Raw genomic sequence first — 24676 nt, 5'->3', positions numbered from 1 at the left:
TACTTCCCATTCACATTTTATCATGTCAACTGCTGCTATCAGGTGCAAAGAACAACACCTTATATTCCATCTGGGTAGCCTTCACATCAATTTTTTGAACTTCTGGTAATTGCGACTTCCACCTCTCTTTCATCATTTCCCATTTCTGTTTCCCTCTCTCACTTCATCTCCTTACCTGCTCCTCACCTTCCTCTGGTGCTCCACCCACTTCCCTTTCTTCCATGGTCTGGTCCGTGAAGTCCGCGTTCTGGTTCACGGTCCGGTCCGTGGATTCCAGACTCCGGGTCTTCCAGCTGTTGCTTGTTTCATTTGGGCTGAATCATAGGCACCTGATTCTCATATTGGGGCTGGAATGTAAGTGACCCTGGGTTCAAGTGTGGTTGCTAGTTTGTCTTGTCAGTATCCTGTCCTTGCCTCTGTGGGATAAGTCAGGCTGTCTTTGCTGTTACCCTGAGGCTGGACTGTTCCCTTCCTTCCCTCTGAAGCCATGCCGGCAACCCAGGCCTGTGTCGACATCAAGTTCAGCTGCCGGAGTGAGACCGGAGCCTGGCCATGCCAACAGAAGGAACTATCTATTGTTGAGCTTGGAACTGTCTCTTTGTGTCCCTGTGTTTAGTGTCTATGTATGAGTCCCGGCCCTATGTCCTGTCCCCAAGGAGGGGTCCTGGCTCTGTGCTCTGTGTTCCTGTGCTCCAGTCCGTGTCCAAGGTTCCGAGGGGGTTCCAGTCCGTGTCCAAGGCTCCGAGGAGGTTCCAGTCCGTGTCCAAGGCTCCGAGGAGGTTCCGGTCCGTGTCCAAGGCTCCGAGGAGGTTCCGGTCTGTGTCCAAGGCTCCGAGGAGGTTCCGGTCCGTGTCCAAGGCTCCGAGGGGGTTCCAGTCCGTGTCCAAGGCTCCAAGGAGGTTCCGGTCCGTGTCCAAGGCTCCGAGGAGGTTCCGGTCCGTGTCCAAGGCTCCGAGGAGGTTCCGGTCCGTGTCCAAGGCTCCGAGGAGGTTCCGGTCCGTGTCCAAGGCTCCGAGGAGGTTCCAGTCCGTGTCCAAGGCTCCGAGGAGGTTCCGGTCCGTGTCCAAGGCTCCGAGGAGGTTCCAGTCCGTGTCCAAGGCTCCGAGGGGGTTCCAGTCCGTGTCCAAGGCTCCAAGGGGGTTCCAGTCCGTGTCCAAGGCTCCGAGGGGGTTCCAGTCCGTGTCCAAGGCTCCGAGGGGGTTCCGGTCCGTGTCCAAGGCTCCGAGGAGGTTCCGGTCCGTGTCCAAGGCTCCGAGGGGGTTCCAGTCCATGTCCAAGGCTCCGAGGGGGTTCCAGTCCCTGTCCAAGGCTCCGAGGAGGTTCCAGTCCGTGTCCAAGGCTCCGAGGGGGTTCCAGTCGGTGTCCAAGGCTCCGAGGGGGTTCCGGTCCCTGTCCAAGGCTCCGAGGGGGTTCCAGTCCCTGTCCAAGGCTCCGAGGGGGTTCCAGTCCCTGTCCAAGGCTCCGAGGGGGTTCCAGTCCGTGACCAAGGCTCCGAGGAGGTTCCAGTCCATGTCCAAGGCTCCAAGGGGGTTCCAGTCCGAGTCCAAGGCTCCGAGGGGAGGATCCAGTCCGTGTCCAAGGCTCCGAGGGGAGGATCCAGTCCGTGTCCAAGGCTCCGAGGGGGTTCCAGTCCGTGTCCAAGGCTCCGAGGAGGTTCCAGTCCATGTCCAAGGCTCCGTGGGGGTTCCAGTCCATGTCCAAGGCTCCGAGGAGGTTCCAGTCCGTGTCCAAGGCTCCGAGGGGGTTCCAGTCCGAGTCCAAGGCTCCGAGGAGGTTCCAGTCTGTGTCCAAGGCTCCGAGGGGGTTCCAGTCCATGTCCAAGGCTCCGAGGGGGTTCCAGTCCGTGACCAAGGCTCCAAGGGGGTTCCAGTCCGAGTCCAAGGCTCCGAGGGGAGGATCCAGTCCGTGTCCAAGGCTCCGAGGGGAGGATCCAGTCCGTGTCCAAGGCTCCGAGGGGGTTCCAGTCCGTGTCCAAGGCTCCGAGGAGGTTCCAGTCCGTGTCCAAGGCTCCGAGGGGTTCCAGTCCGTGTCCAAGGCTCCAAGGAGGTTCCAGTCCGTGTCCAAGGCTCCGAGGGGTTCCGGTCCGTGTCCAAGGCTCCGAGTGGGTTCCAGTCTGTGTCCAAGCCTCCAAGGGGGTTCCAGTCCATGTCCAAAGCTCCGAGGGGGTTCCAGTCTGTGTCCAAGGCTCCGAGGGGGTTCCAGTCTGTGTCCAAGGCTCCGAGGGGGTTCCAGTCCGTGTCCAAGGCTCCAAGGGGGTTCCAGTCCATGTCCAAGGCTCCGAGGGGGTTCCAGTCCGTGTCCAAGGCTCCGAGGGGGTTCCAGTCCATGTCCAAGGCTCCGAGGGGGTTCCAGTCCATGTCCAAGGCTCCGAGGGGGTTCCAGTCCGTGTCCAAGGCTCCGAGGGGGTTCCAGTCCGTGTCCAAGGCTCCGAGGGGGTTCCAGTCCGTGTCCAAGGCTCCGAGGAGGTTCCAGTCCATGTCCAAGGCTCCGAGGGGGTTCCAGTCCGTGACCAAGGCTCCGAGGGGGTTCCAGTCCGTGTCCAAGGCTCCGAGGGGGTTCCAGTCCGTGACCAAGGCTCCGAGGGGGTTCCAGTCCGTGACCAAGGCTCCGAGGGGGTTCCAGTCCATGTCCAAGGCTCCGAGGGGGTTCCAGTCCGTGTCCAAGGCTCCGAGGGGGTTCCGGTCCGTGTCCAAGGCTCCGAGGGGGTTCCGGTCCGTGTCCAAGGCTCCGAGGGGGTTCCGGTCCCTGTCCAAGGCTCCGAGGGGGTTCCGGTCCATGTCCAAGGCTCCGAGGGGGTTCCGGTCCCTGTCCAAGGCTCCGAGAGGGTTCCGGTCCCTGTCCAAGGCTCCGAGGGGGTTCCAGTCCCTGTCCAAGGCTCCGAGGGGGTTCCAGTCCCTGTCCAAGGCTCCGAGGAGGTTCCAGTCCGTGTCCAAGGCTCCGAGGGGGTTCCAGTCGGTGTCCAAGGCTCCGAGGGGGTTCCGGTCCCTGTCCAAGGCTCCGAGGTGGTTCCAGTCCCTGTCCAAGGCTCCGAGGGGGTTCCAGTCCCTGTCCAAGGCTCCGAGGGGGTTCCAGTCCCTGTCCAATGCTCCGAGGGGGTTCCAGTCCGTGACCAAGGCTCCGAGGAGGTTCCAGTCCATGTCCAAGGCTCCAAGGGGGTTCCAGTCCGAGTCCAAGGCTCCGAGGGGAGGATCCAGTCCGTGTCCAAGGCTCCGAGGGGAGGATCCAGTCCGTGTCCAAGGCTCCGAGGGGAGGTTCCAGTCCATGTCCAAGGCTCCGAGGGGTTCCAGTCCGTGTCCAAGGCTCCGAGGGGGTTCCAGTCCGTGTCCAAGGCTCCGAAGAGGTTCCAGTCCGTGTCCAAAGCTCCGAGGGGTTCCGGTCCGTGTCCAAGGCTCCGAGGGGGTTCCAGTCTGTGTCCAAGCCTCCAAGGGGGTTCCAGTCCATGTCCAAAGCTCCGAAGGGGTTCCAGTCTGTGTCCAAGGCTCCGAGGAGGTTCCAGTCTGTGTCCAAGGCTCCGAGGGGTGGTTCCAGTCCGTGTCCAAGACTCTGAGGGGGTTCCAGTCCGTGTCCAAGGCTCTGAGGAGGTTCCAGTCCGTGTCCAAGGCTCTGAGGAGGTTCCAGTCCGTGTCCAAGGCTCCGAGGGGGTTCCGGTCCGTGTCCAAGGCTCCGAGGAGGTTCCAGTCCGTGTCCAAGGCTCCGAGGAGGTTCCAGTCCATGTCCAAGGCTCCGAGGGGTTCCGGTCCGTGTCCAAGGCTCCGTGGGGGTTCCAGTCTGTGTCCAAGCCTCCAAGGGGGTTCCAGTCCATGTCCAAAGCTCCGAAGGGGTTCCAGTCTGTGTCCAAGGCTCCGAGGAGGTTCCAGTCTGTGTCCAAGGCTCCAAGGGGTGGTTCCAGTCCGTGTCCAAGACTCCGAGGGGGTTCCAGTCCGTGTCCAAGGCTCTGAGGAGGTTCCAGTCCGTGTCCAAGGCTCTGAGGAGGTTCCAGTCCGTGTCCAAGGCTCCGAGGGGGTTCCGGTCCGTGTCCAAGGCTCCGAGGAGGTTCCAGTCCGTGTCCAAGGCTCCGAGGAGGTTCCGGTCCGTGTCCAAGGCTCCGAGGGGGTTCCAGTCCGTGTCCAAGGCTCCGAGGAGGTTCCGGTCCGTGTCCAAGGCTCCGAGGGGGTTCTGGTCCGTGTCCAAGGCTCCGAGGGGGTTCCAGTCCGTGTCCAAGGCTCCAAGGGGTTTCCGGTCCGTGTCCAAGGCTCCGAGGGGGTTCCAGTCCGTGTCCAAGGCTCAGAGGGGGTTCCAGTCCGTGTCCAAGGCTCCGAGGGGGTTCCAGTCCGTGTCCAAGGCTCCAAGGGGTTTCCGGTCCGTGTCCAAGGCTCCGAGGGGGTTCCAGTCCGTGTCCAAGGCTCAGAGGGGGTTCCAGTCCGTGTCCAAGGCTCCGAGGGGGTTCTGGTCCGTGTCCAAGGCTCCAAGGGGGTTCCAGTCCGTGTCCAAGGCTCCGAGGGGGTTCCAGTCCGTGTCCAAGGCTCAGAGGGGGTTCCAGTCCGTGTCCAAGGCTCCGAGGGGGTTCCGGTCCATGTCCAAGGCTCCGAGGGGGTTCCGGTCCATGTCCAAGGCTCCGAGGGGGTTACAGTCCGTGTCCAAGGCTCCGAGCGGGTTCCAGTCTGTGTCCAAGGCTCCGAGGAGGTTCCAGTCCGTGTCCAAGGCTCCGAGGAGGTTCCGGTCCGTGTCCAAGGCTCCGAGGGGGTTCTGGTCCGTGTCCAAGGCTCCGAGGGGGTTCCAGTCCGTGTCCAAGGCTCCGAGGGGGTTCCGGTCCGTGTCCAAGGCTCCGAGGGGGTTCTGGTCCGTGTCCAAGGCTCCAAGGGGGTTCCAGTCCGTGTCCAAGTCTCCGAGGGGGTTCCAGTCCGTGTCCAAGGCTCAGAGGGGGTTCCAGTCCGTGTCCAAGGCTCCGAGGGGGTTCCGGTCCATGTCCAAGGCTCCGAGGGGGTTCCGGTCCATGTCCAAGGCTCCGAGGGGGTTACAGTCCGTGTCCAAGGCTCCGAGGGGGTTCCAGTCTGTGTCCAAGGCTCCGAGGTGTCCAAGTCCAAGTCTTGGACCTGAGTCCTGGTCTCATTCAGGCTTAGTGTCTGTGTCCAGCTACACCTCTCCCTGCTTTTGCTTTGTTCTCCCTTGACCTAGGCTCTGCGTTCCTGCTCTCCCTTGATCAAGACCAAGTCTTAGCTTCATGTCCTCGTCCAGCCCTGGAGTCCCGCGTCCTGCCCCCATGTCCAGTCCTGTTGCCTTACCACATCCAGTCCTCGCCTGGATCCGGAGTCCGAGTCCGAGCCCGAGTCAAGACCCAGGTTCTGGGTCCCTGTCCAGTCTCTGGCTCGGAGTCCTTGTCCAGGTTCCTCGTTCCTAGTTCCTCACCAGGTCCCACTTTCCCTAGTACTTCAGTGTCTGTGTCTTGCATTTGGGTCTGTTCCCAATGCCCACCTTAGGACACTTATACCCTCTCCTATTAGATTCCCTCACCTCCAGCTGTTTATCTCTTTCACCGATCAACTTCCCAGCTTTTTACTTCACACCCTCTCCCTCTGCCAGTTTCACCTATCACCTACCACCTTGTAATGCTTCCTCCCCTCCCCCCACCTTGTTACGCTGTCTTCTTCCCTTCCCTTCCAGTCCTGATGAAGAGTCTCGGCTGAAAAGTTAACTGTTTACTCTTTTCCATAGATTCTGCCTGGCCTGCTGAGTTTGCCAGCATTTTGTGTGTGTTGCTAGTTAAGCGGGTTTGTGCCTGCCCTGCCCTCTGTTGGAATGGGGTGTAAAATTGTTATTTTCCTTGGAGTTTAACTTTCCTCTGCATGTTTGTATTTTTATAGTATAATTGTCTATGTATGTAATTGTTCAGTGAACTTTACAGTAATTATGGTACAATTCCTTCCGCATCTTTCAGAAAATCTCTTAATTTTCAGTAGCAGGTGTCACACTACTTGTAAATGGCTATTTTATTGGTTAATTGTTAACAATGAATTTTTGTTATTTCTAATTTTGTTATCACTGGCTTCCTCCTTCCTTTTCAGTCCTGAAGCGGGTCTTGGCCTGACACATTGATTGTTTATTCCTTTCCATAGAATGTGCCTGACCTGCTGAGTTCCTCCAGCATTTTGTGTGTGTTACTCTGGGTTTGCAGCATCTGCAGAATCTCTGTGTTTATTATCACTAGTCTGGGTATGAGAAGACCATGACTACTTTTTAGTTGGTTTTAGTTTTTCTTTTTTTTTCTCTCTTGGTGCTACTTGTTCTTCTTTGTTCCTTCAACATTTAATAAAATGTCTGTGAGCAGCAAGTCTTATTCTTCATCTTGACTTCCGGAGAATCTTTGGATCGCAGCAGAGTCAGGATCCAACATCTCCAATGGCTCAGGTGCTGTTGGTCAACCCTGAATAAAGTCAGCAGCATTCAACCCTGGTGATGCAAAGGATACAAATAAACACTGACTGGATCTAGATGTTGGTGGATCAGTAGACTCACAGTGAGGCAGAGAAGTTGGTGGGATGGGATCAGGGTTCTGGTGTGGAGAGGGAGGAGGGAGAACAGATCAGAGAGGAGGCAGAGAGAGGTGGGTAGGTAAGGCAAGAACAAACGTCATGAAGAAAGGAGTAGGGAGAGTGAAGGATGAATGTAAAAGAGAATGGGAGAAAGATTTCCATCAGTCTCAATCCTCATGTTGTCCTCAGCAGTGTTTAGAGCAGAGAGCAAATTAGAATTGGAATTGGTTTATTATTGCCAAATGTACTGAGGTACAGTTAAAATTTTTTCTAACATTCTGTTCATACAGATCAAATGATTCCTCAGTACATTGAGAGAGTAGAAGGTAAAATAATAGCAGAATATCACCGTTTTTAATGTACCTCGTTACAGAGAAAGTACAGTACAAGCAGACAATAAAATGGACATTGCTCTCTGCAGATGTACCCGTTCTGTTTATTATGAATCACACTGAACCTCAGCTGGAAATCAACGGGGTCCAGTCAGGATGTCTGACCTGGATCACACATGGGATAGGTTGTATCTGTGCTTCATTTCCTCCTCTCTATGCACATCTTTTGTCTATTCTCCCCATCTGTCTCTCTCCTCTAAAAGGTTGCTAGGTTTAAAGGGACAGGCCATTGTGGGAGCAGCCAATGGGAGTGGATAGAGTTAGAGTGAAGATCTGAAGCTTTGGCTCAAGAGGCTTCAGTGAGAAGAGGTGGAGGCCAAGATCCCAGAGGCCATTTTGGAGCAGTAATTGTATGAGTGTGCCACTGTAGGAGTATGAGCTCTGAAGCTTCAGATCAAGAGGCTTTGAGAAGGAGGCGCAGGTAAGAACAGGGACAGCTTTTTTTTTTATAGTTGTTAGCTAAAAAGGTATCACATTGCAACTAATTTGATTACAACTAACATAATGGAGCGAGGGTACTTGTGAACATGCTGGAAGAAATATAGCAGGGTAGGGCTCAGGTGGACTGAAAGGGAAGGACAGAATGCTTGACTCAGGTGGACCCGGAAGGAATTCAGCAGGGCAGAGCTTAAGGGGAGAGGCAATGTGTGACTCAGGTCACCATGTAGAGTGAATCAGGAGTTGGACTGTATGGAATGAAGGAACAATTACACAAAGAATCAGGAATCAGGCAAAGGGTGATTGGAAATGAACTGGGCAACATGAAAAGGGTGCAGACATGACAGGGTAAGGCACAAATCCATGAGTGTAACTGGAATTGGTGTGGAGAGGCGCAAGGTCAGCATGGATATAGGGCCTTGTACAATGCTGTATGACACAATGTTGAATTATGTATGTTAATCAAGGTCCAATTCTCAGTTGGACATACTGAGAAGTTACTGATTCCTTGAATTTCCAAATCAATAGTAATATTAATCTTAAGGATGCTACCAAATAAAATGGAGGAAAGAGCAAAACCTGAAGAGTGAAATGCCTGGATTCTGAAGAACATGGCTGCTGATAACCTAGCCAGGGCTCAGGTGCATGTTCACTATTGGGCAGATAACCTATTCACTAGCTGTCTTCAGGATTAAATGGCTAAAAACTCACACTCCTGAAGACAGGAATGAAGCAGTCCTTTACAAGTAACTTAGTCATTCGATACTTAGAGCAATGTAGGTCTGTGAAAGTTAGGAGTATTATAGATTAATGGTGAATACTCAAATCTCATCAGTGGGGAGACATGTAATTGTGGCCTCAGGTTCTTCCTGTTTGGCACGGCGCAGCCAACCAGTGTCCTGCTGGTTGTTTTGTTCCTATCATAAAGGAAATAGAGTAAAGCTTATCTAAACTCAGTGCTGGCGTTAGTTGGCGACACTCAAGAAAATGCACACTCATACTTCTGGAACCAAGGAATCACATCTAAAGTTTAAAGTTCAAAGTAAAATTTATTATCAGAGTACATATATGTCACCACACATAAACCTGAGATTCTTTTTCCTGCGGGCATACTTAGCATATCTATAGAATAGTACCTGTAAACATAATGAAAGAGCAAGAGCATAAAAGACAACACATTATAAATGCAAATATAAATAAACAGCAATAAATAATGAGAGCATGAAATAAAAAGATAAAGAGTCCTTGAAGTGAGATCATTAGTTGTGGGAACATTTCAATAAATGAGTATAGTTGTCCTCTTTTGTTCAAGAGCCTGATGGTTGAGGGGTAGTATCTGATGGTGTGAGTTCTGTGGCTCTTGTGACTTCCATATGAGGGCAGCAGTGAGAAAAGAGCATGGCCTGCGTGTTGAGGATCTTTGATGATGGATGCTGCTTTCCTATGACAGCATTTCATGTAGATGTGCTCAATGGTTCAGAAGGCTTTACCTGTGATGCATTGGGCTGAATCTTCTAACTTTTGAAGGATTTTCCCTTCAAAGGCATTGGTGTTCCCATACCAAGCTGTAATTACGCCAGTCAGCACACTTTCCACCACACATCTATTGAAGTTTGTCAAGGTTTTTAATGTCATACTGGATCTCCACAGACTCCTAAGGAAGTAGAGGTGGTGTAGTGCTTTCTTTACAATTACATTTATATGATAGGTCCAGGACAGGTCCTCTGAGGTAGTGACACCTAGAATTTAAAGTTATTGACCCTCTCCATCTCTGATCCACTGATAAGGATTGGGTCATGGACCTATAGTTTCCCTCTCCTGAAGTCTACAATCAGTTCCTTGGTCTTTTTGAGATTGGGAGAGAGGTTGTTGTTATTACACCACTCAGCCAAATTTTCAGTCTCCCTCCTGGATGTTAATTCATCACTACCTTTGATACAGCCAACAGCAGTGTTGTCATCAGCAAACTTGTTCATGGCGTTGGAGATGTAGTTAGCCTATAGTCATAGGTGTAAAGCCAGCAGAGAAGGGGACTAAGCACACAGCCCTGTGGAGCACTTGTGCTGATGTAGATTGTGGAGGAGATGTTTTTGCCAACCTGAACTAGCTGGGGTCTACAAGGGAGGAAATCCAGTTGCACAAGGCAGTATTGAGGCCTGAGTCTTGGGGTTCACTGATTAGTTTTGAGGGAATGATGGTATTGTGCTGAGTAATTGATAAAGAGTATCCTGATGTACGTATCTTTGCTGTTCAGATTTTCCAGGGTTGCATGAATGACGATAAGATAACATCTGCTGTGGACCTGTTGCTTTGATAGGCAAACTGGATCAGATCCAAATTGCCACTTAGATAGCAGCCTCTCAAAACACTTCATCACCATCAATGTAACTGCTGCTGGGCGATAGTCACTGAGGCAGGTTACTGCATTCTTCTTGGATACCAGTATGATTGAAGCCTACCCGAAGCAGGTGGGTACCACACACTGCTGAAGTGAGAGGTTGAAGATATCCATGAACACACCAGCCAGCTGGTCAGTACAGAACTTCGGTACTCAGCCAGGTACTCCATCCGGACTGGATGCTTTCTTTGGATTCACCCTCTTGAAAGCAGCCTGCACGTCATCTTCGGATACTGAGGTCAAAGGATCATCATGAGATGTATGGGTGCATGATGGTTCCTCCAAGTTTAAATGGTCAAAGCGAGCATAGAAGGCATTGAGCTTACCTGGAAGAAGTGAAGATCTGCCATCCACCATGTCACTTGATTTAACTTTGTAGGATTTAACTTTGTCTCTGCTGTTGAGCATCCCTTGTTGATTCCAGCCTAGTCCAGAATCTCCACTTTGCCTGTCAGATGGCTTTCCATTAATCATACCTGCACCTCCTGTAACATTCTTGATCTCCACACTTGAATGCCTCTGATCTGGACCTCAGCCAATTCTGGATTTCATGGTTCATCCAAGGCTTCTGATTGGGGAAGACCCCAAACGATTTTGTAGGGCCACATTCATCTACAGCTGTTTTAGTAAAATCTATTACAACCCTGGTATAGTCATTCTGATACTCCGAAAAGTGCTCGAACACAGCCTAGTCAAAGCAATCCCTTAATCATTCCTCCGCTTCTAACAACCACCTCATAGTTGTCTTAATCTCTGGAGCCTTGCTCTTTAGGCTCTCTCTATAAGCAGGTAGTAGAAGTTCAGCCAAATAGTCTGATTTGCCGAAACGCCGTCTCAGGAAGGAACACTAGGCATTCCTTATCGTAATGTAGCTGTGATCTAGTGTGTTGCGACCACTGGTGCTACAGGTTATATGCTGGTAATAGTTGGGCAGGGTTTCTTCAAACAGGCCTGGTTAAAGTCATCAACTATAATTTGAAATGCATTTGGATGGGCTGTTTCATCGTGCAGTGTCGCGAGTGCTTTCTTATAGTCGGCCGCTGGTGGTATATGAACTATGGTTAGGATCACAGATGAGAATTCTCGAAGCATATTTAATTTCTTACTTAAAGTTTCCCTGCACAAATCTCTGTTTTAAAGACTGAAACACTGCATACTACAGCAACAAAGGAATAGCAGATACACTCTTTCTCTGCTGTCTGCGTTGAGAAGTTTGGAGCTGAATAGCAGACTTCTGCATCTGCCATGCACCTTATTGTGTGCCAAGTGAGCATTTCTCCCTTGTGCAACAAAGTTATCCACACAGAAATACAAATATTGTCCAGTCTTTAAAAAAAATTCTCAATATTAGTCTTTAATAGAATTCAAGCAAGTTATACAGATATTTGTGTGTTGCTAGCAGCTTTATTTAAATTAAAAACATGCAGGGAACTTCTTACATAAAGCAATAAACCTGATCATATCCATGCAATGTTCCAATGCAAAAAAAAAATTCAACAGTATTGAAACAGGGCACAACTGCTTGAAATCCTAAAACAGACGAACATTTTCAACCTCTACTGAGACTGGAGCCAAAGCAACAATCCACTAACATTTAGAAAAGATTGCTCTGTGTTCTAGCGTTCGAGGTAACTGAAAAATTCTCTGCTGTACAGTCCCATGCTGTCTCTCTTGCCATAAGAGTTTGGGCCTACATTTGTTGCTTTGTATTTGGTGGGGGTTCGACTCAAAAATTCTGCAAGACGCGATGTCACACAAGAGGCAGTGTTGCACTTTGCCCTTTTCACAAAGACGCTGCAAGAATAAATTAAATAAATAAACTCCCTGGAATAGACTAATTATAGAACGTAGAACATCACAACACAGGAACAGGCCCCTTCACCCAAAGTAGTCCATCATATTCTGGTATGTATGTAGGTTACCTTCAGTTACATCAGAGTGCTTTTTCAAGAAATAAGTATAATAGTACAAGAAGTTACATAACATGGACATTATAATATGAATCTATTGCATAAGAGGAAGTTTAGAAAAAGGAAGAGCTGATTTATAACAACCAGAATCAGGTGTTCATATCACTGTCTTATATAATGTGAAATTTGCGGTTTAGTGCAGCAGTACATTGCAAACACATAAAATTACTAAAAATTACTAAGTAAACAGTGTGAAACAAAAGAATAACAAAGTAGTGCTCATGTGTTCTTAGACCATTTAGAAATCTGATGGCCAGTTGTTGGGGGGGGGGGGGGTGGTGAGTTGAGATGGTGGGGGGGGGGGGGGAAGAGAAGATGTTTGTGAGCATTGAGAGTGGGTCTTCATGCTCCTCATCTCTACCCGGATAGTAGTAATAAGAGGGCATGTCCTGAATGGTGAAGACCCTTAATGATACATGCTGCTGCTTTGTTCAAGCACCAGCACTTGAAGATGGAGAGGGTAGTGCCTGCAATGGAACTGACTGATGCTACAATCTTCTGAAAGCTCTTGCAGCCCTGTATAATGGAGCCACCGTACCAGGCTGTGATCACAAGTCAGAATGCTCTCCATTCTACATCTATAGAAACTTGCAAGAGTCTTTGGAGGATTGATCTTCAGAGATGTTCTTGCCCAGGAACTTAAAGCTGCTCTCCTTTTCCATCACAGACCTCTCAATGAGGACCAATGCGTTCCTCTGACTTTCACTTCCTGAAATTGACGATCAACTCTTGGGTCCTGCTAAAGGTGAGGGCAAGGATTTTATTGCTAACAACTTCCGAACCAAATCCCCCAAGTAGGCCAGAACACCTTTCGCCTTTTTAACCACCTTATCAACTTTCATTGCAGGCTTGAGGGATCTATGAATGTGGTTCCAAGACTCCTTTGTTCCTGAACACTTTTACCAATGCTGCCATTAACTTTGTATTCTGCCTTGAAGTTCAAACTTCTAAAGTGAATCACTTCATACTTTTCCAGATTGAACTTCATCTTGCCACTTCTCTGCCCAGCTCTGCATGCTGACTATATTCTCTTAATACCAACTGCAAATCTTCTCACTATCCACAACACCACCAACCTTCCTGTTATTTTCAAACTTACTAATCCATCCTTCCACTTTCTCATCAAAGCCATTTATAAAAATCACAAAAAGCAGGGGTCTCAGAAGAGACTTCTGCATAACACCACAAATCATGGACCTCCCCAAAGAATATGTCCATCTATTACCACCCTCTGCCATCTGTGGACAAGCTACAGTCAAGCATCTTGGGATCTCACACCTCCTGACTTTCTGAATGAGCTTATAAGTTTCAGCCTTAACCATGACATATGGTAGATTCAAGTGCTACTGGTTGATTGTTGTTGAGCCACTTCACCCTGCTCTTCTTGATCATCGGTACAGCTGCAGCCCTTTTGAACAAGAGGGAAGCTCCAGTCACAGGAGTAAGATGTCTTGAACCTTGATATGCTGATCAAACTAAAATGTAAATAATTTGTTTTAAGGTTAAACAGGCATTTCTGGCCCACTGAGCCAAGCTGCTTAGCAACTGTCTGGTCTAAGCCTAGCCTAATCACAGATTACTTACAATGACCAAATAACCTCTTAACTGGTATGGTTTTGGATGGTAGGAGGAAATCCACGTGATCACGGGGAGAACACACAAACTCTTTGCAGATGGCAGTGGAATTGAACTTCTGAACTCCAGTGCCCCAAGCAGAAATAGCATTGCACTAACCTCTATGCTATCTTAAACTAAGGCGTCAAATGTTCCAAAATCCATAACCCTCAGGGAGGGTGAGCTGCAATTTATTTATTTGTTTTTAAAAACAGGAAAATGGATTTTCTACTTTCCCTCCAAGATGCAGGCACATTTCTCCTTCCACAAATGCTGCCTGACCTGCTGAATGTTTGCAATACTTTCTTGTCTCATTTCCAACTATAAAACTTACGTACATAAAAGACTAATTTGGCAACCTACTGATAACTTGTGCTAACTCAAAACTGTAAATGCAACAGAGCAGTTACATCACAACATTGTCTAAATGTTAGCTCAACTATTTCTGGGAGGTGCTCTCAGAAGTAATATTAGATGAAAGATCATTGACATCAGAACAGCTACATCAGTTGTTGAAAATAATATTAGATTTTCCTTTCATCCAGCGGTCTGTGATTCATGACTACTTGATAAATGATTACTCAGCCTTACTCAATACGAGTTCTCAGCCAACTGCTCTGTTCTCTCTACACTCATGATTGTGCACCCAAGCACAGCTCAAATGTTATCTACAAATTTGCAAATGACTCTGCTGTTGTTGGTAGAATCTCGGATGATGATATGCAGGTGTACAGAAGTGAAAGATCCGCTGATTGAGTGGTGTTGCAATAACAACCACACACTGAACATCAGCAAGACCAAAAAATTGATTGTGGACATCAGAAAGAGGAAGTCAAGAGAACATACATCAGCCTTCATGAAGGCAGTGGAAAGAGCGAGCAATTTCAAGTTTCTGGGGGTCAGCATCTCAGAGGATCTATCTTGGGCTCAACACATTGAAGTAAACATGAAGACACCTCATCAGAATCTCTACTTCATGAGGAGTTGAGGAGATTTCAGCTGTTACTAAAGATACTTGTAAACTTCTATAGGTAGATATAGAGAGCATTCTGACTGGTTACATCAGAGCCTGGCATGAAGCTTCCATTGCACAGGATTGCAACAGGCTGCAGAAGGTTGTGGACTCAACACGATACATCACAGGCACAACACACCCATCATCAAAAACACCTTCAATAGCTGGTGTCTGAGGAAGACGTCATTTCACCATCCGGGACATACCCTCTTCTCATTACTATCGCCAGTGAGGGGATACAAGAGCTTGAAGACCCAAATTAAATGGTTCAGAAACAGCATCTTCTCTTCCACTATCTGATATCTAACGGCCCATGAATCCCTGAACAATAGCTTGTTATTCCTCTTTATGTCTGTAATTGATAGATCTTTATGTCTTTGCAGTGTATCACTTCTGCACGACGATGCATTTCCTGTCATATATCAGTGATAATAAACCTGGCTCTGAGTCGGATCTGAAGAGGTAGGTATAGTATGTCACAGAGCTTCAGACAGCCCTGGAAATTAATGCCCAGTTATCTGTGAGGCTGTTCCTAAGTGCTAATCGAGTATCACAATATGAAAGAAATATTAAAATAATGCATAAAATAATATGATATTATTGCAATCATTCTAAATTATAAATATTCTTTGTGACTTGTATTCATAAGAATATTTGGAAATATTTTTAAATTATTCTTTCTTCTATTCTCTCAGACACCACTTAATATTTCTTCAGCTGAGAGAGAATATAAACTGCATTTTACATTAAACCTATAATTACTAAATATTATTACATAATGTTTAATCAGAGACATCCCAGAATTGATTAATACAATTAAAAGAATCTCTTCATCATTTCCTGTTGAGACATGCCCACTTTATTTAATAACGCACTTCATGAATACACTCAAGTATGACAAGCTGGCTCCAACCTCAGCAACCCCTTTTTATGAATGCTTAGTTTCCAACTAAACATATGGAAGTCAAACCCTGAGATAATTAGTGGCCCAAGAGCATCCCATTCAAAAAGCTAGACATGCCATATCAGCGGATTATTATCTGACCCTTTATACTATTCTAGCTTTGTATCCATAAACACTAGACTACAGCACAGTACAGGCCCTTCAGCCGTCAATGTTGTGCCAACCCATATATTCCTTAAAAAAGTACTAAACCCCCACTACCCCGTAACCCTCTATTTTTCTTTCATCCATGTGCTTGTCCAAGAGACTCTTAAATACTCCTAATGTTTTAGCCTCCACCACCATCCCTGGAAAGTTATTCCAGGCACCCACAACCCCGTGTAAAAAAAAACTTACCCCTATTGTCTTCCCTCCTTCAACTTTGTACATATGCCTTCTGGTGTTTGCTATTCATGCCCTGGGAAACAGGTACTGGCTATCCAGCCTATCTATGCCTCATAATCTTTTAGACCTCTATCAAGTCCCCTCTCATCCTTCTACACTCCAAAGAAAAAAGTCCCAGCTCTGCTAACCTTGCCTCATAAGACTTGTTTTCCAATCCAGGCAACATCCTCTGCACCCTCTCCATAGCTTCCACATCCTTCCTATAATGAGGTGACCAGAATTGAACACAATACTCTAAGTGCGGTCTCACCAGAGATTTGTAGAGTTGCAACATGACCTCTCTACTCTTGAACTCAATCCCCCTATTAATGAAGCCTAGCATCCCATAGGCCTTCTTAACTACCCTATCAACCTGCGCAGCGACCTTGAGGGATGTATAGATTTGAACCCCAAGGTTCCTCTGTTCATCCACTCTCTTAAGTAACTGACCATTAACCCTGTACTCAGCCACGTCAAATTTCAAGATAACTATGCTTCAGGCATTTCTTTTTGTTCACCTCAAATTTGGTATTTAGAAAGGTATCATTGCTTCCAATATTGTATACAATTAGCTTTTAACCAGATCATGGGTCTTTGGATACTATTAGTCACGTTGTCTGACTAGAGCTACTGTTCCTTCTTCTAGACTGAGTACTTGTCTTCTCGTCCTGGTCCTGAATTTCATTTTATTTTTTCTAAGTATTTACCTTTGTATTTCATAATGAAGTCAACTAACAAGTTTTCTTGTTTTTTTAGTTTATTAAATGAACTTCCAACATTTGATTTAAAAAGTGTTTCTACTCATTTGAGTATTTATCTCCCTGGCATTTACTATCTGTGGTCTAACCACAGCATCTCACAGCTTAAATGCAACTTTCTCTAAATAATCCACTTTGACTTCCTAGTTCTGCACTCAACTGCTTCTTTGGTTATTAACTACTTAGTTTCACACATAGTTCACAATGCGACGTGAGAAGTCCACATTCATTCTTCTCATTACTACCAACAGGGAGGCGGCGTAGGAGACTGAAAACCCACTCAATGTTTTAGAAACAGCTTCTTCCCCCCCCATCCTCCAACCATCAATTTCTAAATGGCCCACGAACTGTATCTCACTATTTTAGCTCTCTTTATCACATTACTTATTCTCTGTATATATCGATAATGTAGAAGACTGGCAAAGTATAGTGTGTACAGTGTGATATAAATCAGTTGCAGATATGGGCAGAGAAATGGTAGATGGAGTTTAAACCAGATAAATTTGCTTTTGGCATATTCTGTTGAAGTTGTATAAGATGTTGGTGAGGTCCAATTTGGAGTATTGTGAGCAGATTTGGTCACATACCTACAGGAATGATGAAAATAAAGTTGAAAGTGTGCAGAGAATTGGTGGGGATATACTGTGGTGAGATCAGGAGACAACGATGGGGCTGGTGAGATCAGACCATCGGGAATTGACATGGACTCTCTAGGGTCAGTAGCCTCTTCCTGTACTATAGTATATAAATCTTGTATTTGCATTCTCTGCAGAAATTTGCAAATCAGAACTTTGTACAATACAGGTCTATATGTATTCATGATCTCTCTCCTGTCCTACATTGTTAATGTGCAAACATATATTTCATCATCTCTGCTATGAAGTGGAGTGTAGAACTGAAATGTTAACCCTTCTCTCCTGGTACTGCATGTTTTGGTTGTAATCTCAGTTTCTGCTGTTACAGGTCCTTCACATCAGGATGCTGTAGAGCAAAGTGGAAGCAGCTAGTTGAGAAGGTTATTCAGGATGGTGCAGGATGTGGTGAAGGTACCTCTTTGGCTTAAATGGCTCTTGCACAGGGAATGCAGCTGACCCGCCAGTGGGAGACCTCTTCCTCAGCACTGGGATCTGCCAGGAGTACCACTCAGGGAGCACAGTGTCTGACTCACTGGGAACCGCAGAGTACCTGATTTGATGAGAAACAATAAGCAAAGTTATTAAGGATGGCATGGTCATTTATGGCTTAGCACAACACTAATACAGTGCCAGCGACGTGGATTCAATTCCACTGCTGTCTGTACGGAGCCTGGACATTCTCCCCAGGAAGCCCAGGCATTCATCTGGGTGATCTGGTTTCCTCCCACATTCCAAAGGTGTATGGGTTTTAGGTTAATTGCACACATGGACATAATTGGCCAGTGCAGGCCTGTTGGGCTGGAAGGACCATTACCGCTCTGTATCTCTAAATAAAATCTTAAAAAAAAAATAGGAGAAAGGAAAGCAGGAATCAGTTTGGGGGCTGCTTGGAGGGCAGAAATATTTTTCTACTCCTGTTCCTGTCAAATTGGATCTGAGTTGCATCTATTGCCCTTCCTCATAGAGATGAGCACTTTCAGACTTCCCAAAGATAGTCCTGATGAAGGGGCTCAAACTGAAATGTCAACTATTTGTTCCCCCCACCCCCATAGATATTGCCTAACTTACCGAGTTCCTCCTGTAACCTGTATGTGTGGCTGTCCTGAGGATAATTAAAATCTGTGCATACGTTTCTTCTGTGTAGGCCACTATTGCCTCAACATTAACAATTCTTAACACTCTTGCTCAAATCCTTCAATGACCTCACCTCTCTCATTGATGTAATCTTCTTCAAACCCCCTGTTCACAGAGAAGTTTTTGTTCCTCCACCTCTTGTGCCTTCTCCTTTCTTTAATCACCAGACCTTTAACCATTTAGGCTCCAAGCATTGATAAGCCATCCAGTCTCCCTATCATTCTCTCTTCCCTTATTATGTTTAAACCCCACTCATTTGATCACATTCATGGTTCCTAATACTCACAATTCATTCATTGGCTCAGTATTAGCTTCAGAACCAGATTTATTTTCAATGTCACACATGTGAAACTTGTTGTTCTGCAGCAGCACATTGCTAAATTACTATAACTTATAGAATTCAAAAATATAAACTTTAGCCTAAATTTAGCCTTGAGGCATAGCTTGGAACTTTTTATCTTCTCGAAGGCACCATATAAATGCAAGATGTTCATTTTTTGGAGTGTGACACATCAACACAGTATCATATTATCAGTCACTGTTTTGTGAAACATTCTACCATTATCCTTTTTGACACTCACCTGGATTACACAAGTAATCTAAATTGCCCAGTGTAGTTCAATAGAAAATTATAAATTCTATTTAAAACTTAATATAAAAGATATATTCTATATATTTTATTGAACATTTTAAGTATCTATTTTTTATTAAAATATTCACAGAACTGAAAGTGTTCTCTTTAAAACATTCGTTATTCTACCTCAAATACAGCAAAAAGAAATCTCCTACAAGATACAGAAAATTCTTCAGTAAATTTAAGGAAAGTGAGATTTTAGGAGATACTCTGTTTACTCCCACAAGGTCACAGAGACTGACATCACTGTCTCGTTCCTGTCATTGGAGCCCACTTGGGAACATGGCTAGCTCCTTTTCTGAGTTTGCCATGAACTTACTCCCTTTCTCAACTCAATATCAGCACCTCAGAACAGAACATTACAGCATAGTACAAGCCCTTCAGACCACAATATTATGCCAGCCTTGTAACCTTTCCTAATGTCAATCTAACCCTTTCCTCCTACATAACCCTACACTTTTCTGTCATCCATGTGCCTAAGAGATTTTTTTTAAAAATAGCTCTGCTCAATTTTAAAGCAATCCTTAATTTTGATTTACTTTATATGTTAAGTAAAAAAAAATGCAATAGAACACTGATATAGAAACATAGAAAACCTACAGCGCAATACAGGCCCTTCGGCCCACAATACTGTGCCAAACACGTACTTACTTTAGAAATTACCTAGGGATACCATTGCCTGTTATTTTTCTAAGCTCCACGTACCTATCCAGGATTCTCTTAAAACTCCACCACCTCCACTACCATTGCCGGCAACCCATTCCAAGCACTCACCACTCTCTGCATAAAAAACTTACCCCTGCCATCTCCTTTGTACCTACTTCCAAGGACCTTAAAGCTCTGCCCTCTCATATTAGCCACATATCCTAGTGACCATGACATCACTTGTGTTTCAGAGAATCAGAGGATTGCTGGTTGAAGTCCTACTCTGAAGAATGAAGCCCATAACCCAGGCTGTATTTCTGCCTAGGGACTACTGTATTGACAGGTCCAGTATCACACGAGTAAAACTTTATACCATGGCTGCAACACTTTTGCAACCTCTTGACCATAAAATATACCTGTTCTGAGCTACTTCACTGCTTAGGGAGACAATGGATTAGACAACAGGAAAAAGCTATTTGCATTCATTATGAAAATCAAAAATTGCAGATGTTGGAAGTCTAAAATAACAGCAGTAAGATGCTGGAAACCCTCATCAAGTCAAATGGCATCTATGAAAGGAGAGACAGAAAAATTACTTCATTTCAGTGTTTTAGTCCTGCAGAGATTTGGAAAGCAAAGGATTCTGTGTACACACACACACACACACACACACTGCTGGTGGAACACAGCAGGTCAGGCAGCAGCCATGGAGGGGAATAAGCAGTTGACCCTTCAGGCTGACCCTTCATCAAGACTGGAAATGAAGGGGGAAGAAAGTGGACGGCGAGAAAGTCATACAAGGTGATAGGTGGCACATACAAAATACTGGAGGATTCTGCAGACTAGGGAGAATCTGTGGAAAAGAGTAAACAGTCGACATTTCAGGCTCAGGATTCTTATCCACAGATGCTGCTTGGACTGCTGAGTCCCTCCAGCATTCTGTGTGTGTTGCTTTGATCTCCAGCACCTGCAGATCTTTTCGTATAGGTGATAGGTGAAGCTGGGTGACATAGTGTGGAGGAGGGATATTGTAAGAAGGTGGGAGGTGATAAGTGGAAAAGGTAAAGAGTTAATGAAAAAGGAATCTAATAGGAGAGGAGAGTGGACTATGGAAAACGGGAAGGAGGAAGGCCATCGGTTGAGAGTAGTGTCAGAACATGGAAGGTAAATAGGAAGAAAGGGGAGGGGGGATAAATTTACAAAATTTGGAGAGATCATTGTTCATGTCATCAGGTTGGAGGCTACACAGTTGGAATATGAGGTGTTGCTCCTCCAGCCTGAAAGTGGACTCATCTAGGCAGTAGAAGAGGTATGGACTAATATGTCGGATTGGGAATGGGAAGCTGAATTAAAATGGGTGGCCAATGAATTACAGGATTGATAAAGAATCTTCCAGCTGCAGCATTAACAATGTTCCTTTCCCCACAGATGCTGTCTGATCTGCTGTGAGCTTCCATTATGCTTTGTTTTCATTTGACATTTATTTTGATCTCAGTGTTTCCTGGCTAATTAAATCATTTATAAAGAAAAACAAACAATTTAAAGTTCCTCCAAGCGACAATAAGATTAATAGTCTGATAATAGTGCTGGGTTTGAGAGTGCCTTGGAGACTTTTACAGCCAACCAAGAGAGCAGCAAGTGTTTAAACCTCACCCAGTTATCATGACCTCTGTCAGTGCAGTACTCACTCAGTGAGATACTGAACATGGGGTACACTGAGACAAGAGATTAGACACAATTGGAATGTTTTCTCTTGAGCTTCTGAGGCTGAGGGGCAATATGATGCAAGTATATAAAATTAAGAGAAACATTGTTAAGACAAGCAGTTAGAGTCTTTTCCCCCAGGGTAGAAATGACAAATACTAGATTTAAGTTAGAGGGAGAAAGTTCAAAGGAGATTTGCAAGATTTTTTAAAAACGGAGTAATAGGTGCCACGGCAATTGTTGGATAGGGCAGCTGTTTCGACATTTACACCAGCACATCGAAAACGTATATGAATATAACGTCCTAGCTACTCCGCATTTGGCTTCCTAATATCATTTAGAATTATTTTTTTTTTAAACTTTTTAAAGCTGTCATTGCGACCAGAGTGCAACACAGAGTCGTTTTCGATTTATAATCCCGCTCCTGTTTTCGAGTCCTTTTCTGCCGGTCTCATTTTTGGAGTGCATTCCTAAACTGTGAAGTCCAATGCCTAAAACTATAAGGGATAAAGACACACTGGACACATTTAAATGCCAGCTCAAAATTTATTCATTTAACCTTGCTTTTAACTAACATTTTTTGTCTTTCATTTTCATCTTTATTTTTAGTCATTTGCACTTTATATCTTTGAACTACATCGTCTGTATGAAAAGCGCTCAATAAGTTACTATTACCGTGTGATTATCAATACCTGCATCGTATTCATGATAAACATAATCGATCAATACATAATCCAAAAGAGGTAGTAATAATACACAGACCTGCTTGGGACAGCCCGTACTCCGTCCAGCGAATTGAAGTGGAACACAAAGGCGACAAGGAGGACGGTGGAGAGTTTCAGACAGTTCATGATTTAAATGTGGAGTTACAAACAAGCAGGAAGACGTTGGGGAAAACTTTCAGCGACAGACTGGAACCCTCCTTAACTTGCGCTGGAACAACTCCTACCGCACCCAGGTTACTGTTAAAGGCGAAGAAGCGGGTTATAATTCGGATTCTAGCCGTAAGCATTGAATGTTACAGAGTTTGCGATATTTCCAATCTGCAAAATTAGATTCGACATTCATTTCAAATTTTACTTCTTCGAACCTCTGCATTATAAAATATACAATGAAACGCATTTTCATTTACATCCACTAACAATTAACAACAAACAAAAAAAGCACCGCCAACGTACTTAATTGTAGACATGGTTACGAGCAAGGGTGTGGGACATCATTCTTTCAGGGTACCTGGGGTTTAAAGCAGGGGGATGGGAACTGGAGGCGGACCAGATTAGAGGTGGGAATTGTGAAAGGGAGGTCATTTTGGAGGAGGATATGTTAGCTACTTACATAAAGCACTAAAACCTCTGCTGGAATTCAGACACTCCCGAGGCCCCCCTTTCTCGACAGCACGCTGGGGGTTTCTGCTCTCTTGTCTTGTGTCCCATTGCTGGCGAGTGCCTCTGGTCTTTTAAAGCCCGGCACCTCTCGGTGTTATTTTGACGTCAGCGGGCTGAAGAGACACCCAGTGTAGGAACTTGATAAATCCCCTGTGGATAAAAACAGGAGTCAATGCCCCGGTTAGTGCCCAGGCGTCAGCTCATTAATAGAAGATGGGCATCTTTCTAATCCAGAGCGATATAACAGTTGTTGCAACTGCAGAGTTCGGCACTTGATTCACAACCAACACCCACTTTGTGGAGTTTACAACTGAAGTTAAGATGGCGGCGCGGCCGTAAAGCGAACCCTCGAGGGGTAATGAAAACAAATGGACAAACTTAAGTCTCCCACATCCGATTTTATTCAGTTACGGACCCACTGTTACCATTGTCTGGTTACGGGAAGATTAAAAACGTTAAGTTCTCCTCAGTTTTATGATGCCATAGACATGCGACATGGAAACAGGAACTTCGGCCCATCTTGTCCACGCACACCCACCTCGTTCAAACAATGATGCGGATCGGATAGAGAACCTCATTAAAACAGAAGTTTGAAGTACCAGGGTAGAGTGGAGATGGAGAGGGATTTTCCGTTTGGTAAACCAGTCTAGAATTAGAAAGCACAACCTCAGAATAGAACGACTCATGGATGGTAGTGAGTCCAGTATATTTAGGAAGAGATTGATAAATTCTGAATTAGTATAGGATTAAAGGTTGTGGTACATTAGAGAGGACAGCACAGGACCAGGCTATTAGGCCCACAATGTTGTGCTATATCAGCTAAAAAGCAAATCAAAAACACCCAAACTCTAATCCTTCCTACCTACACAATGTCCATATCCCTCCATCTTCCTTATATCCACGTTCCTGTCCAAATGTCTTCTAAAAGTCTCTAATGTATTTGCCTCTACCACCATACCTGGCAGCACATTCCAGGGATCCACCACTCTCAAAAACGTATCCCTGTCATCCCTCTTGAACCTAACCCTTCTCACCTTCAATGTATGCAATTCAACCCTGGGATTCAGATAATCCCTGTCTACTCTATCTCTCTAAAGATCTTATAAATCTCTGTCAAATCTTCCCTCAGCTGCCACAGCTCCAGAGAAAACAACCCAAGTTTATTCAGACTCTCATGATAGCACATCCCCTCTAAACCAGCTAGCAACCTGCTAACCTCTTCTACACCCTCTCCAAAGCTTTAACATCCTTCCCATATTGGGGCAACCAGAACTGTATGCAATATTGCAGATGTGGTCTAACCTGAGTTTTATAATGTTGCAGCATAACCTCTTGACTTTTGAGCTCAATGCTTTGACTAATCAAAGCAAGAAGTCCATAAGCCAATTAACCACCTTATTGCACAGTTAATTTCAAGGTGCTATGAACTTAGATCTCAAGATTTCTGCGTTCAGCAACACTGTTAAGGACCTTGCCCTAGGCAGTGTACTGTCTTCTTGCATTTGCCCTACCAAGGTGCAACACCTCATGTTTATCTGGTTTAAACTCCATCTGCCATTTCTCTGCCAATATCTGCAACTGATCTATAGCATGCTGTATTCTTTGCCAGTCTTCTACATTTTCCACAACTCCACCAATCTAGGTATCCCTCACAAACTTACTAACCCACTTATCTACATTTTCATCCAGATCATTTATTTGTACATTACAAATAGTAGAGGTCCCAGTACAGATCCCTGTGGTACACCACTAATTGCCTCCAGCTCGAATAAATCACTTCAACCACTACCCTCTGTTTTGTGTGCACGAGCCAGTTCTGAATCTAAACAGCCAATTCGCTCCGGACCCTATGCATCTTAATCTTCTGGATTAGCCTCCCATGAGGGACTTTGTCAAATGCCTTACTAAAATCCATGTAGACAACATCCACTGCCCTGCCATAATCAATCTCTCCCATCACCTTCTCAAAAAAAACTCAATCAGGTTGGTAAGACATGACTTGCCCCTCACAAAGCAATGTTGGCTCTCCCTAATTAGGCTATGAGTTTCCAAATGCTCACATATCCTATCAATATGAATTTTCTCCAAAGATTTCCCTACAATTGACATGAGACTCAG

General features: G+C 45.8%; 1 protein-coding gene across 3 annotated transcripts; it reads right to left on the bottom strand.

The window, feature by feature from the left end:
• Nucleotides 1-11064: 11064 nt before the first annotated feature.
• Nucleotides 11065-22871, bottom strand: LOC132403495 (calcitonin gene-related peptide 1-like). 3 transcript variants are annotated; one of them, XM_059986898.1, is made up of 4 exons: nucleotides 22509-22871; nucleotides 21936-22216; nucleotides 17472-17606; nucleotides 11065-11531 (listed from the first exon to the last, which is right to left on the bottom strand). In XM_059986898.1, the coding sequence occupies exons 2-4, from the start codon at nucleotides 22022-22024 to the stop codon at nucleotides 11354-11356; spliced, it is 402 nt and encodes a 133-aa protein (XP_059842881.1). In that variant the 5' UTR covers nucleotides 22025-22216; nucleotides 22509-22871; the 3' UTR covers nucleotides 11065-11353. The 3 variants fall into 3 exon arrangements, with proteins under 3 accessions (XP_059842881.1, XP_059842880.1, XP_059842882.1); XM_059986897.1 differs by having other exon boundaries at nucleotides 21936-22135; XM_059986899.1 differs by lacking the exon at nucleotides 22509-22871 and adding an exon at nucleotides 22352-22381.
• Between the last annotated feature and the right edge of the window lie 1805 nt (nucleotides 22872-24676).

This window comes from Hypanus sabinus, chromosome 13 (genome assembly GCF_030144855.1).
Source record: "Hypanus sabinus isolate sHypSab1 chromosome 13, sHypSab1.hap1, whole genome shotgun sequence".
Lineage (NCBI taxonomy): Eukaryota > Metazoa > Chordata > Chondrichthyes > Myliobatiformes > Dasyatidae > Hypanus > Hypanus sabinus.
Note: the sequence above shows the minus strand (reverse complement) of the source record. Positions and strands in the feature narration are given on the sequence as shown.